This window comes from Drosophila guanche, unplaced genomic scaffold (genome assembly GCF_900245975.1).
Source record: "Drosophila guanche unplaced genomic scaffold, DGUA_6, whole genome shotgun sequence".
NCBI classification, from domain to species: domain Eukaryota; kingdom Metazoa; phylum Arthropoda; class Insecta; order Diptera; family Drosophilidae; genus Drosophila; species Drosophila guanche.
This window is the reverse complement of record NW_022995749.1, coordinates 972,582-988,644: the sequence shown is the minus strand read 5'-3', so window position 1 is coordinate 988,644 and position 16,063 is coordinate 972,582. Positions and strand designations below refer to the sequence as shown.

At 46.4% G+C, this 16,063-nt stretch overlaps 5 protein-coding genes across 5 annotated transcripts; 3 read left to right on the top strand and 2 right to left on the bottom strand.

The window, feature by feature from the left end:
• Nucleotides 1–5,252: 5,252 nt before the first annotated feature.
• On the bottom strand, nt 5,253–6,115 carry LOC117585520 (cytochrome c oxidase subunit 7A, mitochondrial). The gene is made up of 3 exons (XM_034275026.1): nt 5,959–6,115; nt 5,441–5,809; nt 5,253–5,394 (listed from the first exon to the last, which is right to left on the bottom strand). Exons 1-2 carry the CDS (start codon nt 5,974–5,976, stop codon nt 5,555–5,557), a joined length of 273 nt encoding a protein of 90 aa, XP_034130917.1. The 5' UTR covers nt 5,977–6,115; the 3' UTR covers nt 5,253–5,394; nt 5,441–5,554.
• Nucleotides 6,116–6,597: 482 nt separating this feature from the next.
• On the top strand, nt 6,598–8,466 carry LOC117585310 (uncharacterized protein F21D5.5). The gene has a single exon (XM_034274738.1). The coding sequence runs from the start codon at nt 6,688–6,690 to the stop codon at nt 8,266–8,268; it is 1,581 nt and encodes a 526-aa protein (XP_034130629.1). The 5' UTR covers nt 6,598–6,687; the 3' UTR covers nt 8,269–8,466.
• On the bottom strand, nt 8,248–9,056 carry LOC117585311 (ADP-ribosylation factor-like protein 2). The gene is made up of 3 exons (XM_034274739.1): nt 8,897–9,056; nt 8,475–8,829; nt 8,248–8,415 (listed from the first exon to the last, which is right to left on the bottom strand). Exons 1-3 carry the CDS (start codon nt 8,959–8,961, stop codon nt 8,281–8,283), a joined length of 555 nt encoding a protein of 184 aa, XP_034130630.1. The 5' UTR covers nt 8,962–9,056; the 3' UTR covers nt 8,248–8,280.
• A 102-nt stretch (nt 9,057–9,158) lies between these two features.
• LOC117585312 (cytochrome c oxidase subunit 7A1, mitochondrial) lies at nt 9,159–9,782 on the top strand. Its single transcript, XM_034274741.1, has 2 exons — nt 9,159–9,296; nt 9,359–9,782. Exons 1-2 carry the CDS (start codon nt 9,267–9,269, stop codon nt 9,629–9,631), a joined length of 303 nt encoding a protein of 100 aa, XP_034130632.1. The 5' UTR covers nt 9,159–9,266; the 3' UTR covers nt 9,632–9,782.
• Nucleotides 9,783–13,882: 4,100 nt separating this feature from the next.
• LOC117584958 (putative glycine-rich cell wall structural protein 1) lies at nt 13,883–15,028 on the top strand. The gene is made up of 2 exons (XM_034274155.1): nt 13,883–14,011; nt 14,105–15,028. Exons 1-2 carry the CDS (start codon nt 13,994–13,996, stop codon nt 14,666–14,668), a joined length of 582 nt encoding a protein of 193 aa, XP_034130046.1. The 5' UTR covers nt 13,883–13,993; the 3' UTR covers nt 14,669–15,028.
• The last annotated feature ends 1,035 nt before the right edge of the window (nt 15,029–16,063 follow it).

The window sequence follows — 16,063 nt, the reverse complement described above, 5'->3', positions numbered from 1 at the left end:
TGCTGCTTCTGCTGCCTGTTCTGTGTCCAATGCGGCGTATGCGTGATGAGCGATGAATGGCCTGGTCTAGTCCAATAGACTGCTGACGCCGGCTGCTCTCGCTGAGGCGTTGCGCCCCGCTTGGTTAGAGTTAATTATGGCAAATGTTGTCTTCATCTGATTGTCACTAATTCGGAATATCGTCATTTAATGATATATGCCAATTTTTCCTGTCATTCGTTCATTAAAATTGTCTCTGGCAGGTCGCACAGTCACAACAACAACTCTTTGCACTGTCGAATACACTTGCAGCGTCTCTGAGAGAGTGTTGCATGCTGCCTTTGTGTGGATGCGTCTCACGTACGCAGACACACGCGGATTCTTTGGACACGCCTTCTTACGCTTACCTGCTCCTACCTTTTGTTGCAAATCCAATTCGATTCTCTCTCCCACTGCCAGCCGCTCTCTCTCGCTCTCTCTCACACTTTGCTTTTTGCTCGTCTATATTCAGTGATTTTCAATTTTGACGATCGCCATTCTAAATATTAGTATATTTTCATGGATGTGTGAAAGTGATTTTCGTACTTGATTCTATCCTAAATCTTGGTGGAAGCATCTCCAAATATTAGCTTACTTCACCTATTGCAAATTTTCATTCATGTATAATTTGTACTATGTAAATATTTACATACATTTTACATTTACATGTCTAACCTTTGTGTACATATTTCCATCAAGTGATTTAATATTTAAGGATTTGGCATATTTAAATGAATATGTTTTTAATTTCAAATAAATATTTACATTTCAGATTTAGATTTTCTGCAAATGTATTCTTCTTTTACTTACATGTTTTAATTGAAACCCGAATATTTAAGTAAATATGTGCTGTTGATTATAAAAAACAAGTCTCTTGCGTCCTTAAATAAAGAGAATCCAAATCATTTTTTCGATGGAAACAAGAAAATTGTAATAGTTTCCGATGTACAGATATTCCTACTATATGGCAACTTAAATTCCAGTACGGGCAATTGATATTGAGCATTTCTCAACTTACAAAATAATTGGCCACATGCGAAAAGCTAACATATCTCCTCTACCCCTTGGGGCTAAAGCTCCATGGCAAAACAGTGTCATGGGGGTCTCCCTTGGAGCGATGTGGAGAAGAGTTGGGGGCCAAGACGATGACAAAATTGTCTCTGCGTTTAACAAATTGGGTGACAGGCTTTGAAGTTGCCGGCCGCCCAGTGACAAATGACAAGCATAACAAATTAATATTATGCGTTTTTCTTTCTGCTTTAGTCTGACTGTTTCTCTTTCTCGCTCTGTATCTTTGTCTATATCTTTCTCTCTCTCTTTGACTCCTCCGCGTCAGCTTCTTTTCTTTTGTATACTTTCCGAGGGCACTATGATTTTTACCAGATGTTTGGAAACTCTGATCAGACGATACAGCTGTGGAAATCATAATTTAATTTCAATACACCCGATTCGATGTAGCCAAAACAACTTAAATTCAATTAAACTATGGACTATTAAGCTTGGAACATATTTTCAAGAGATAAAACCCATCGCAAGGGTATCTAAATATGCGGTCCAGCGATGCATATATCCCCAGAAAAATCTTGTTGAACTTCTGCGTTGTGTAACAACAGTTGAAGGAGAATCTACCAGACACTTGAGAAAACAAAAGAGCCAAGGGTGCGAGGATGGGATGGGAGAGAGCAGTTCAAGGAGCAGGACAGCAGCATCAAATGTCATAAAGTGGCAAATGCGCTATAAAATTGACACATCCAGGGAAAGGCACCGTCCGACTTGCATAAGGCTAAGGCCAGATGGGTGTGAACCGTAAAGGGGACAGCTCGAAGGGACGGAAGCGTCAAATTGTCTACGGCAGCGGCACTCCAAAAGGAGAGCACTCCACTCAAAACTCACACTCGTATATCTTGGACAGCATCAACACGTGATTATGTAAGCACTTGAGTCCTGTGCAATGGCAGCTCTTTGGGGGAAGGACGCAACACGGATTGATGCAACTGCAGTTGACGATGAATTATTGGTGTAAACGTATACCCGGCTCACTTGAGAGGCAACATACCGCAGCCAACCTGTCACCTGATCCCACATCCCACACGTTCGCTTGCACACGGTCACTGCTAACGAGCCCCGAAGATGAAGCTGTTCCCAATCCGCTGACGAACGCGGGGCTGACCAAAGACTTCCCATCACCCATCCTCCGTGCTCGACCTGGACATGTGTTTCTGCTCTGTTCGGGTTTCGGTTTGCCGGCGCATCTCTTTCACGCCTGATTCCCCAGGAGCTGGAACTGGAACGGGTAGAGACTGAGTCTGGGGTCGAGTCCGTTATGGTTTATAAATTTTCAATGAAATATATTCCGGCATTTTCCGGCAAGGCATGCAATCTGTTTTTGTTTGTTTGTGCTGCCAGAAGGCCTCCCAAATGCAGCCATGGATGCAGAACTATATCAAAATATGATTACTCGACCAGTGTTTTGCATAGCGGATGAAACTCAGGTATTTCCATTTTTATTAGCATTGCAGACGTCAATAAATTAAAATATTATATTTATTGGAATTTTCAGTTGTTATGTTTTCTGTATGTGTTTCATCAGTGGATGTCTAAATTTCTATGGGTATTTTAGATTCGCAAATTTTAAGGAGAAAATGACTGCTGAAATATGCATTTTGTTTGCCCATCGAACGATTGTTTTGTAAGACAAAACTCTGTTTGCACTTGAATCATTTGAGATTCCATTAACATTTGAAGAAATCCTCGGCTATTTGATGATGGCTTTTTGTGAATTATATTGTTGGTGCTAATTAAAAACCTTCTTCGGTCAGGCAGGAGACGAAGAAGAGACACCACAAAGAGCCGACCCGGGGCAGTGGCAATGGCAGTGGCAGCGGCAGTGGCACGGCTTTGTGGTTTCTAACAATAATTAAAAGCAAATAAATAAACAGATTTGTTCAACGACTAATTGAAGTACAAATAAATCAAAATTTAACTAATAGTACGACCGGACGGGCAACGTGGACCACCCAAAGTGCCCGGCGACCGGCGACCGTGTCCGTAGCAGGCGTCCGTCCCCGTCCCCCACCAACCAAGTAGCGTACCGAGGGAAAGAGTTGAGCTGTAATCGAAGTGTTAACAGGCCAAACGGGTTTCGTTGGGCAAACACACAAAAATACAACAACAAAATCATACAAAACTCATCCAAAGGCTTGACTTCTGTCGAGTCCCGTACATACGAGTATGTACAGGGCGCAGACAGCGACAATCTGACGAAACGTTGATGATGCTCATTCAGCGGTGGCTCATCTGAAAGTTGCCGAGATTTGCCGACAACGACAATCAGAGACGGAGACGCAGATGCATATGGATATGGGGATATGGCTATGTGTATGTGGAGATGAAGTTGGGGGGCAAGTTGGGGACGAAGGCAGCGAGTTCTCTTCATGCTCGTTGCACTTGAACGCTTCAACGGCATTCTGATTTGTGGCTGCGGCTGCAACGGACCGGCAGCTCATGCTGTGTGTGCCACTGTGACTGTGGCATCCACGGACCAGGACCCGGCCATATTTCACGTGAACTGCATCTAAAAATTCATCTAGGAAATGGTGAAAACAAAAAGCGAAAGCAAAAGGCAAACATCAAACAAAGGAATGAAAAGGTGAAAGTTTGGGGTCTATTGGGATCACTATCGCTGCATGGAGTTCTACGATTATAAACGGATTCTCTCTCTCTCTCTCTCTCTCTTGTTCTCCAGCTATTCCCTGATCACACCACCCTTCGCTTCAAACGGGAGAGCCGCATTCAAGTTTCAATATGGCGTCGGTGCCGTTTCCGCATGGCTCCTCAGATGCTGCCGTTGATAGACGCGCTTTAAATGCATAAAATTGCCGACTATAAATAACATTTAATGAAACACATTTTTCGATTCTTAATTCTACACACATCCGCATCTCATTCCCGGCCTGCCCTGCCCTGCCCCTCCCCGGCCTTCCCAGGGCCACCGATTCCCTTACCCGATTTGGTTTTGGTTTTCCATATTGTTTTTGGCAAAGGAGGAGCAGAGCATTTAGCTTGGCATCTTCTATGCTTTTTGAGTTATTATTGTAATTTGGCTGTGGGCAGTCATGTAGAACGATTGCGGTGCACCCAGTTGCAGTTACTCCGGAGTCCGGACCCGACCAGGCCGGGCCCAAGGGAGCAACGTTTGGCATTCTCTGTTCATTTAAATTTTTCACAGTCTATGAAATATAATAAGTTTGCGACATGTGCATCATCACAATGTTCTCTTCGGGGCAAACGAAACTTTAATTAAAAAACACCAAAAATATCTTGTTTTTTTTTGGAACTACTCCTCGGGGGATTCTGGGTAAAAGGGTTGTCTACAATGTTTGCTCAACCCATGAAAATAGATCACGAGATGTGGATGCAGGCAGTAGTTCCACTTAGCCACCTACGCGGAGTCTGCCAGCTCCGAATGTGTTAACGGTAAACTCGCTGGGTGCGTTTATGCGTTTCGTTTCGCGCGCACATCTCGAAATTCAAATGGGCCGTAACGGCAGAACAGCAGACCAACACGGGAAAAGCTGAAGAGAGAGTGTTGTGTAGTTGTTGATGCTTCACCCCTACGGATGAAGAGACAGTGCGTTTCGGCAGTGCAAAGCAAATGACTGCGAAGAAAACTGATAATCACTATGATTTATAGTACATTTTGTGGATCTATGGAACAGAGTCCAGAAATGATCAAATAAGCTACTTGCTTAACATTTTCGCGACGCACTGTACACATGAGTGCGAAATGCAAAGGAAAATTCATAAAGCAGCGGATGTTTTTCTAAATGTTTAATGCTTTACTTTTATTTAAGTGTTTATGGAGAAATAACTAATGAAAAAAACTGCCTTGAATTGCATATTTTGCAGCACCGAACTGCACTCCGCTGCATCTGTCTCTCTCTCCCTCTCAGTGTCCCTTCCCTTGCGGTGAGTATTAATAAACATGAAGCGGGCTGGCTGGGCCGGCTCGGCTCGGGTTTGTGTGTTGTGTTAAAGCGCAACATGATTCGCTCGATTTAAAATGCATTTCCATGCCAATGGCAACGCGCCGAGTTGCCGCCCTTTGATTTATAAAACAGGCTGCTTGGCCGTTCCCGAATCCCCTCACATGCTGGAACTGGCGGCTGTTCGTTTACTTAATGTCAATGCAAATATTATTTGACGGGAATGCCGCCACATGAAGACACATGCAATTTCATTACTTTACAGCCAGGTTCTTATATTTCCACGCTTTAAATGCTCTTGCGAATGTTTGGTTACACATCAAAACTTAGTTAATTCTAACACAAAACAACGATCTGGGGCGTTGGAGTTCCAGGTATTGCGGGTTCAACTCTGCAAAATAGAGCTTATAATTAATTATTTCGCTATGACAAATCACACAATCAAAAGAGGGGAAATATAAGGCAACTACACTGCAAAACAAATGTGGTACGGGGCTGGTTTGCGGGTTTGCTGTTGTTTATTGGCTTAACTAGACTATGCTGAAGACGCTCTAATCGTCCTTCTTGGGCACGCTCAGGTCGTAGAAGAGCTTGGTCATGCCACCAATGCCAACCAGGGCCAGGGCCATGGTGATGCGGTACAGCACACTGTCGACAGCGGAGCCCTTGAGGAAGACGGGCTTGCCGTCCTTCTTCTGGAAGTGCTCCTGCACCTTGCGGATCTCGAAGTAGCCCTTCTCGACCTGCTCCTTGCCCACAGCGGTGGAGCGGCGGCTTGTGGTGGTGGCAAAGCTGCGGACAACGGCCTGCGGAAGGAAAATTTGCGGTTAGTTCATGAAGCTCCAGCGCCCTTACGTAATTGACCATGAAATATATTTTCCCACGGCCATAGAACAATGTTCCATGCACTCCAGCAATGTCAGTGGGCTGTTATAAGTCGCAAAATGTTACTCACTCTCGACAGGTTCAACATTTTGCTGGATATTTTTATATTTTTAGCTAAACGTGAGAAAAGTTTTTTTCGGGCGAAGATCCGGACTAATTATGACAGCTGTTTTGGAGAAATGCAGAGTGACCGTTTATGATAACTTTTCGACGACCCTGTCTAGGTCACACCCCTTGCATTTTTCTGTAATATTGTTAGTATTTGGAATAATTTTTGGTCACCCTCTTGTCTAATGCAACAGTCTAGTAAAGTGTAGAAATGCCATTTAGAGATTACTAATTCATCATCTGCATGGTTTTGCATAAAAATCTACGTTTTTTAAATGAAGCGGGCATGTAAAAAACATTTCCTCGTCAGGTGTCTCTGCAGCTAATTTCATAAATACGTAGTTAATATGTAGCAAATGTGTAGTTAGCGTGAAGTAACCATGAAAAATATTAATTTTTAAATTAACCTTTTCTGATTAATCCTTTCTTTATGACTAACCATATAAGAAAGAGTACTGAAAACTAGCGCATCTCTTAGGAAATTGATTAATTTATCGTCATAAATTAGTTGCTCAGTACTGATCGGCTCATCAAATTAGAAAACCGACTCAGAATATCAAATTCGAGGAGATGATATTGCTAAAGAATGCATTCGCGGAAAGCAGCACTGACGGCGTCGCTGTTGTTTTGCGAAATGGTTTTCCCTGCCTCCAGTACAACAAAATAATGTTTGATTCGAAGAAGCTGCATTATGTCTGTGGCTAAATATCTAAATCGAACAGTTGGGATGAGTGGCATAGAGGCTGTGTCAAGGACCTGCACCCTCAAACCCAGGGAGGCCGAACACAGCGCTATCCGTTTGTCCGCGGGCGAGAATTTCGTGGGACGCAGCAAGGAAACCGGCATTCGAGACTCGCGCTGCTCCAAGCAGCAGCTTCGACTGCACGTGGATCCCAAGAGTTGTGGCATTACCTTGAAGGTTCTGGGCATGAACCCGTGCGGCATCAACGGAGTGATGGTTATGCAGCACACGGAATGCCAGCTGAAACATGGGGATCTGGTGGAAATAGTCTACGGCCGGCATGGCTACGACGTGGTATTCAGCCCTCCACCTGTTGAGTCTACAGAGGAGACCCCAGAGGACAACGTTCCAGATGCAGTTGCATCTTCAGCCACTGAGGAGGAGAAATGGGCTTCAGTGGCCAAGGGAAAACTGGTTATCTACACCAGCGCTGGAGTCGTGGCGTCGTCTAAAATTGCCGGCTACGATATGGATGGAACCATTATAAAGACAAAGTCGGGCAATGTATTCCCCAAGACCACTGACGACTGGCAGATCATCTTCCCAGAGGTGCCACAGAAACTGAAGAACCTGCACAAGGATGGCTTCAAGATATGTTTCTTCACCAACCAGGCCGGCATTGCTAAGGGCAAGGTATCGCTGGATGACTTCAAGGTGAAGATAAAGCAAATAGTCAATAAGTTGGCTGTACCCATTCAAGTATTCATAGCGGTGGGCGGTGGCTACTACCGCAAGCCGCTGCCCGGCATGTGGGAGCATCTGCAGGCCGAAATGAACGACGGAGTGACCATACAGCTGGATCGTAGCTTCTTTGTGGGCGACGCCGCAGGCAGACCCGAAATGGGCAAGGGAGCGACCAAGCAGCGCAAGGATCACTCGCTGGCCGACCGACTCTTTGCCTCCAACATTGGACTCTCGTTCTACACCCCGGAAGTGCATTTCCTGGGCAAGCGATTGGAGCAGTGGAACAAGCCCGACTTTGATCCTACCTGCGTGCACGATCAGCTACCGCAGTTTGAGCCAAACGATGTCCAGTTCGATGAGGACACGTGCGAGATGATCATCATGGTTGGCCTGCCCGGTTCGGGGAAGAGTCACTTCTGTGCCGAGGTGCTGAAGACTCGCGGCTATGAAATTGTCAATGCAGACACTCTGGGTAGCACGCAGTCCTGCCTGAACAGCTGCAAGCGACTGCTGAGCTCTGGAAAATCGTGTGTGGTGGACAATACCAATGTGGATGCAGCCTCCCGCAAGAAGTTCCTGGCCCTGGCTGAAGAACTGAAGATCCCCTGTCGCTGTTTTGTGATGAACGTGTCCACGGCTCAGGTGAAGCACAACATTGCCTATCGCGAGCTCTTGGAGACGCCACACTCGCAAATCAGCGACATGGTCTTCAACATGATGAAGAAGAAGTACAAGGACCCAGAGCTCGACGAAGGTTTCGCCACCATACACAGGGTGAATTTCGTGCCGCAGTTTGCCGACGAGAAGGAAAAGAGGCTGTACAAGTTGTTTTTGGTGGAGAAGTAAAACGATTCCGCTTTAATCCAATGTGAATATTCGCTTGGCAATGTCCCCAATGAGCCAGTCCATGGAGCTAAGCAGCTTCTCCCCAGTCACAGCGCTCACGCCAACCACCAGCCAGTGGTGGGTGGTGATGTCATCCAAATGTAGTATCTACAATTTAAGCCGCATAAAGTTAATAAATATTGTTAAATACTCATTATACTTCGCACCTCTTTGATTTCATTCGAGTTGAGTGCCCCGGGCAGATCCTGTTTGTTGCACAGCACCAGCAGTGTGGCTCCGGCCAGACGCTCCTCCTCGAGCAGCACTTCCAGCTCCTGCCGGCACGAGTCCAGCCGCATCCTATCAGCACTGTCCACCACCCACACCAGGCCATCTGTGCACTCAAAGTAGTTGCGCCAGTAGGATCGCAGGGAGCGCTGACCGCCCACATCCCACATGTTCAGGGTGTAGCCATTGTGCTCCAGGGTCTTGATGTTGAAGCCCAGAGTGGGCGAGATTGTGTCTATGGACTCGCCGTTGAAGCGCTTCAGAATGGTTGTCTTTCCGGCATTGTCCAAGCCGCTGCAAAGTGCAAAAACCAAAAACAATAAATCACAAAGTGGCGCAGAAAAAGTGCATTAAAACTCACAGTAGCAGAATGCGCATCTCCTTCTCCTTCTGTCGCATCTTTTTTAATACTGTGAGGAAGCCCATGGTGACTCCTGTGAAATTCAATTAATGGTTTAGAACCTATAAATTAACAATAAAATCAGCAGCTGCTCTAATTTATGTTTTTTGTTTGAAATTATCGATTATCCAGGGCTGGCATATGACAGTGTAGTCGAAGTCAACCCTGTGGAATGCCTTTGCCGCTTTTATTTAAATTTTAAAATCAAATTCATGGATAAAGTATGCTGTTATTTGCATACTTCACAGACGATCTCAAATTTTATCAGCTTGCTCTCAGAAGCAAACAATATCTCATTCGAACAAGTCTAAAAAAAAATTAGTTCAACAAAATGCAAAGAAATTTGTTAACTTCCTTGCGCGTAAGTAAATTTAAAATAAAATATAATTTAAATTACTTAGATAATATTTTTATTCTTGACAGCCGTTGTTCCGGTGCTCCCAAGTTTTGACTCCTCTCTCTGCATCCCCTCGGCTTTTCCAAACTTCTTCGCTGCTGCAGGCTCAGAAGAAAAGCGGCAAGCTGTCGCCGAAGATAGCAAAGTTGCAGAGGAAATATCAGGAGAACAATGGAAAGCCGGTGTTCCTTAAGGGCGGTCCCATGGACGTTATATTGTATAGACTGACTTGGGTACTGGCCATCATTGGCATCCTGGGCGATGTCTGGCTGTGGCTTGGCTACATAATATATAATTAAGTTAGCCACATACATACACATTACACATACAGATACAATACACATTAGCACACTTAAAATGTGACACAAAATCAAACAAAAGTACGTTTCCTGCACAACTTCTAAGACATCTTCCCCGGCTAGAATAAACTAATTTGATTTCGACTACAAATATTTGCCTCCTTAGCTACTTATCGATAGGCTTGCAGATAGTTGTGGTGGCGCCAGTGAGAAATATAGCATGTATATGTAGAATGTCGAATTGACAGTCGAGTAATTTTTAATCTGGAAAACTGAAATTTTTCCGAAAACTTACTAAGAGGGCTCTCCTACCTTTAGGAAAACTCCTCACTAGGTTAGGAAAACTCTAGAAAACCATTTCCTTAGCGTGCATGCATGTTTGTTTATGTCTCTTCCTTCCTTCCGCTCCATTGCCCCCAAGTCTTCATTGGCTGTGCCATGGCCAACCAACTCGCGGACTCTTAAGACCTCTCGTCAGCCACACTACTAGACAGCAAAAACCTAATTAACTCATTTAGACCCCCTCTCGTTAAAACATTTATTTTTTCTGCTTTGCCACTTTACGCATTTGCCAAACGAGAAAGAAGAAACGTCGAAAAATAAACACAATAGTCGGAGGGGGCTGCTCCATGGCCAGAAAGAAGATGAGACCTGGCTGGCCATGCAAAATCGTGGCATAATTACTGTGGCCAAATGAGCAGGCCCCACGGGCTGCGTAGTGGTGGTGCCACCGACTTCGATGTTCCCCCCGCTGGCTGCACATTTGAACTTTTACTTTTGGCCCGACTCTCGTTGGGCGCCTTGAGAATGATTGGGAAGGGGGAATCTAAGTGGCGCGTGCATCACAGCTGGCCAGTGTCTGCGTGGTGTTGCACAAGGCAAGGCATCCGCCATGGAACAGCTGAGGAGCTTTGCGTAAGCTGAGCCAACCATTTGGTTAGCACCCTGCCGAAAGGCTAAAGTTGGCAGCTCGCAGAACTGCAGCGGCAGCCATCCTGCCATCCCGCACCCATGTTTGGACATGTTTCGCTTTTTAGGCGGAAAACAAACTCAGACGCAGACACAGACGCAGACACAGACACTGGCAGCGTCATCGACACCCAACCAAACCGAACCACCGACCGACGACCGGTCACCAGCGGTTCGACTGACTCCAGCAGACTCCAGGCGCAAAAAAAAACGTGTCGCGGCAATTTCCCATTCAACTGCAGCTTTTCTTCCATGTTGCATCTTTTCTTGTGTCTGTCTCGTTTCGGTTTTTGCCTAGTTTTCGGTTCGCATTGCATTGCATATGCATTGCAATTTCTCCGCCGCCGCCACTGCCGCCACCGTCTACTCATCTGCCCGCATGCCGCTGGATGGCTGGTTGTTCGGTCTCGGTCTCCGCGCTTGACTTACATAAAGCTAGGAGCCCACGCTGCCGTTGGACACTCACCAAAACTTGTTTTGTCTTTTTCGAGGAAACGACAGAAGCGTCACTTGGCCTGGCCCATGAGGAGTAGGGAGGAGGGTGATGCTGCTGGTGCTGCTGGAGAGGTGGCCCATAGGAGACGTTGCCTCTGATGATCATCAGCTTTGGCTCAGCTGTGGCCTGTGGCTGTGACTGTGTCTGCGGATGACGATGAGGTTGTTGCTTTGGCTATTGCTTTGGCTACTGCCATTGCCTCGCAGTGGTCTCTTCTGCGTTGGCGCCTTATGTAACTTGCATGTGTGAGAGCGGGCAGCCTATGGACCGGGGGTACCAAACATTTTGTCCACTCATCTTCATCAGCAGCCAGCAATTACACTTTTGTCATACTCGCCGATTTCTCCCTGTCATCAATAGGCTTGAATAATCAGTTTCCAAAGCTCCTCCGCATGCACATCTATCCATGAAAAATGGCCCCCACTTTAACATTATTCATGTGCAGGGGGAATCTCTTTTTTGTGCACAGCTGGGCACAGGTTTCGCTGTCGATTAGCATGTTCAAATGGACAACGATGCAGCGGCCTGCCACCTGAAGATATCAGAAATTGGACAAAAAAGAAGGCTGGCTGATTGGAGGCGTCTCTAATGTTGCGCATACGCATGCATCGTCATGAGGAGATGGAAACCAAGGATAATCCACACACATAATCAAAATCCAAGCCAAATCTAATCATCAATTGTTGATGGCATTATAACGCCCAAATTCGCAATCGTTCGATTTTGGTTTGTAAATTTTGTGCGCGTCTGCCTGGAATAAGTCTTTTGGCAGGTTTTGTGTTTATTTTGCTACTACTCTCTGGCCCAATTATAGTGTCATAACAATTACGCACGCATAATGGGTTTCGGTGTGAGCCAAAAAGCTGGGAAAACAGAAAATAGCAACCATCGCCAGAGCCAAATCATTGTCTGCCGCTTTCTGACCTAGTAGGCGACGTGTTAATGATGGTTTTGTTCAGATATGCCTTTGACTACAATAAAGAGGTTGAGGTTCATTAAAGTTGCAAAAAAACGCGAATAAAAATAGACACAGAAGCCAATCGAATGATGCGCACAATTTCGCTAATGGTTCAGTTTGAATATCTGTGGTCCAGGAATGATGGGAAAGTATCCCTGAACCTGTCTTTGATGGCGACCTTACTACTGTTACTCCAATTACATGAACCGACAAAAAGTAAGTGAATTACGAAATCAGCTGGGAGGAGGGAGAAGAGAGACCTTCATCTTCACCACAATAAACCAAATGAACGGCTCGAATGACAGTACCGGACAGTGGCAGACAGCCGCAGTGCCACACAGCTGATCAAAACAGACCAAGACACGAAAATGATTTACCGACTGTGCCGTGCCATGTCTGTGTCTGTTGTTGCTGCTGCTGCTGTTGAGTGTTAAGTGTTGACTTTCATCTCGATGTTGCCCCCAACTCAAATTGCAGATCGCTCACCGACCACGCAACCGTGGCACGTTGCAAAGTCCTTCACTTTGGATCATGAAATGTTCGCTTCAATGAGCCAACTCGCGCCCTTAGCCACAGCTCTGCGCTGGTAGATAAACTTCTTTATTTACTCGAATTAACTGCCAGTTGTATTTAGTTTCATTTTTATTTCACATTTATTAATTTCGGAGTGTGGAGGCAGGTGCATCTGCTGACATAATGAGCACAGCTGCATGGTAACTTCTTTCACTTCGGTGCAAGAATTCACAGATTTCTGGTTTCATTTGGAGGTCAGCTCTCGGTTTCATAATCATTCGCTTCACTCTCTTCTCTGACTCATTTGCGCCCTGCCCCCGTACGAGCTTCGAGCGTGAATTCGCATTTGTTTGAGGTCTTTAAACTTATTTTCGTAGCAGCTTTGTCTTCTCACACTGGCTGCCACTGCTCTCCACTCTGTGTGTAAACTCCTTGGGAAACATTAATTATATGCCCAGTGCCGTCGCGTCGTGCCAGAGCCCTACTGCTCTGCTCCACTTGGAGATTATACTCGTGTGTATTATGGCCATCTTCTCTTTCTTTCTTTGCAAGTGGTTCCCAGACCATTTCGTAATCGCTGATGTTGATGTATTGTTGTATGATGCACATGCATCACGTGGATGGTACTTTTACACCCCCATCTCTAGGGAGCTGCAAGACAATTGCATTTGTAATTGGAATTTGCCATTGGGCAACGGGAAATCTGAAAACTGAAATGTGGTTTCGTCATGGGAGTCAAAGGAGCGGCGCCGTCCTTCAATGGCAAAAATAATTTAACCATTATGGGGATGGCATGGGTCCTGCTGTCTGTCAGGTTTACCATTTACCCTACAGATCAATCGCGATGGGAAGAAAAATCACTTCCTGGTCCCGGGGGCTGTGTCGCAAGTCGCAACCCGATGTCTCGACGATGTCTCGAAGATGTCGGCCGGGCAAAACGAATCGCAGGAAAAGTGCCAAGGAAAATTTCAAATACCAAAATCGTTAGCGACATTTTATTTTATTTTATTTTTGCTATTTCTTTTTGGTTTGTCAGCCATTTGGAAATTTTGTTTTATTGTGAGAAAGAAGCAGAAAAACAAATGCATCGGGGCACTGGAGACTGAAGACTATGAAGATGGAGTTGGAGTTGAAGTTGGTGTTGGAGTTGGCGCCGTCTTCTGCCCGAAACGAGTTGATGATGAAGGTACCCCCCACGACTGTGTGTGTGTGTGTGTGTGTGTGTGTGTCGGCGATAATGATGTTGCCGAAGATAGCCGAAACGAAGAGCACGACGACGACCACGACGATGGGTATAAAGAGGGCCCGTCCGGGCGTTCGAGATGCATTCAGTCGCTGGTTTCCCACTCGAAAGCAACTAAATTTACTTTATCATTTTACTTCACTCTCTACTCTCCCCCACAACACACACACACAACTCGTGGCTATGAACTCCTTCTCAGTGGTAAGTAGGACCAAAGGACGACAGTCACTGGCAGACCCATCAAGCGGATCAATTGGATTATCATTACCATTACCATTACCATTGCCTTTGCAGTTCTTAGTGTTCGCCCTGGCTGCCCTGGCCGCTGCGGAGCCCCCCTCGGGCTACAACTATCCCCGTGGTGGTGGCGGAGGAGGCGGCGGCGGCGGCGGATACAGCGGTGGCGGCTCCTCGTTCGGCGGCGGTGGTGGCGGCGGCGGTGGCTTCCAGGCCGTCAGCGGCGGCTTCCAGACATCCGAGGGCCAGAATGTCGATCCCCAGCTGTTGGAGCAGATTCGTCAGATCCTCCTGAACGAGGAGGGCAAACAGGGAGGCGGCGGTGGTGGCGGCGGCGGCGGTGGAGGCGGCGGCGGTGGCTACCCAAGCGGCCCCTCAAGCTCGTACGGCGCTCCTCCCTCGAGCAGCTACGGCGCGCCCATTGGAGGCGGCGGCGGTGGCCGTGTGGTCGGCATCGATCTTGAGGGAGTTCGTCAGGCCATCCAGGTTGCTCAGTTCAACCAGCAGAGCACCCAGGCGGGAGGCGGTGGTGGCGGCGGCGGCGGTGGCTACCCCAGCGGCCCATCCGGCTCGTACGGCGCTCCCTCGAGGCCCAGCGGCAGCTACGGCTCGCCCTTCTAAATCCAGACTCGAGACTCACATCCCAAAATCAAATTGCGCTGCCAAAAATGAACACCGACGAAATGGACGCCACTCAACCGACTACGACGACGACGATACCGATACGGAAACCGCAACCGCAACCGCAACCAATCCCGAGACAAAACACCAGCACCAGCATGAACAGCAATTGGAATCTACAGGATACACATGTGGGTATATCCTTGAACCTGGAACACATAGTTCGACTAGTGATGTGGATGATCCCGATCCCGATCCCAACCTCAGCGACTGTAATTCTATAGCCCTGTCTATCCCAACCCTAAATGAAACTTCGACTCGAATTGGGTGGGGAATTACCAGTTCCCCAACCAAAATGAACTCGTTTTCACCTTTCTTTTTTGGAACCTTTGTACATAGTTTTCTCACTACATACACCCCAAAAACAAAGCACACACAAAACTCAAGAAAAAAGAGATGAAAACGAAGGCCACACACATACAGGCCACATGAATGGAAACACCATCAACACCCCAGACAGTGTTATAACGCATTATTAGCTCGTAAGTGTTTTTATTTTATATGAAACAAACAAAGAAACAACAAAAAAAAAATATGAAAATAATAAAAAAAATAGTAAATTTTGTCACCGTTAAAATTTTGATGATCTTTTTACTCGTTTGGGGGTTTTATTAAAAGGAAGTGATGCCTAGAAAGAGAAGTCTTAAACCTCAACAGGTTCTCCTTAAATCAGCAACAAAATTTGTGCATAGTTCTGCTCATTTCCCATTGTACTTGCAGCTTTGAAACTCACGAAGATGTCATTATAACAAATCTAATATTACAAATCTATACGCGCAATCTTTGTAGTCCAAATCCAATTAAACTTGTTTTTGTGGTAACATCGATTGGGGTCCAAATATCAAATCGAATTGTCACTGGCCGTGACGTGAAATACCAACAAGCATCTTCAGAAATCCTTTCACTTTTTCAATTCGACAGCCGACCCTCCTCCTCCGTGCCGCACTTGTGGATCACGCTCATCAGCGTGCAAGTGCTCGACGTGTGTAGATGGGGCTCAGATGGGGCTTCGCTCATTACGCCAAGATTGCGACAGATGCAGTCGAGAGACTGGGTCAAAATGCAGCCAGGAGGAGGTGCCAGAGGGAAATGGGGGAATGTGGATGCTGATTGGATGGGGTCGTCGACGGACATCAACTATTACCTGCCAAAAGTAAAGTTGGAGTCTGAAGCTGCAGCCACTTTACCCACATTTAACATCATTAACATTTCCATTTCCCAATTGAATGCGTGCCGCGGTGGCCAGGCCAGACCAGGCCAGGCCAGACCATTCCATCTATGGCCATCTCTTGCCGCTTGGCTCTGTTAAGTGCAGGCAGACGAGTAGCAGCAGCA

Excerpts from the sequence above, each read along its gene's own strand:
- LOC117585310 (XM_034274738.1), top strand. The coding sequence starts at position 6,688 with ATGTCTGTGGCTAAATATCTAAATCGAACAGTTGGGATGAGTGGCATA.
- LOC117585311 (XM_034274739.1), bottom strand. The coding sequence starts at position 8,961 with ATGGGCTTCCTCACAGTATTAAAAAAGATGCGACAGAAGGAGAAGGAG. Across the intron at positions 8,830-8,896 it reads GAGATGCGCATTCTGCTACT|CGGCTTGGACAATGCCGGAA; the intron begins GTGAGTTTTAAT and ends TGCACTTTGCAG. Across the intron at positions 8,416-8,474 it reads ACTCGAATGAAATCAAAGAG|ATACTACATTTGGATGACAT; the intron begins GTGCGAAGTATA and ends CTTAAATTGTAG.
- LOC117585312 (XM_034274741.1), top strand. The coding sequence starts at position 9,267 with ATGCAAAGAAATTTGTTAACTTCCTTGCGC. Across the intron at positions 9,297-9,358 it reads ATTTGTTAACTTCCTTGCGC|CCGTTGTTCCGGTGCTCCCA; the intron begins GTAAGTAAATTT and ends TATTCTTGACAG.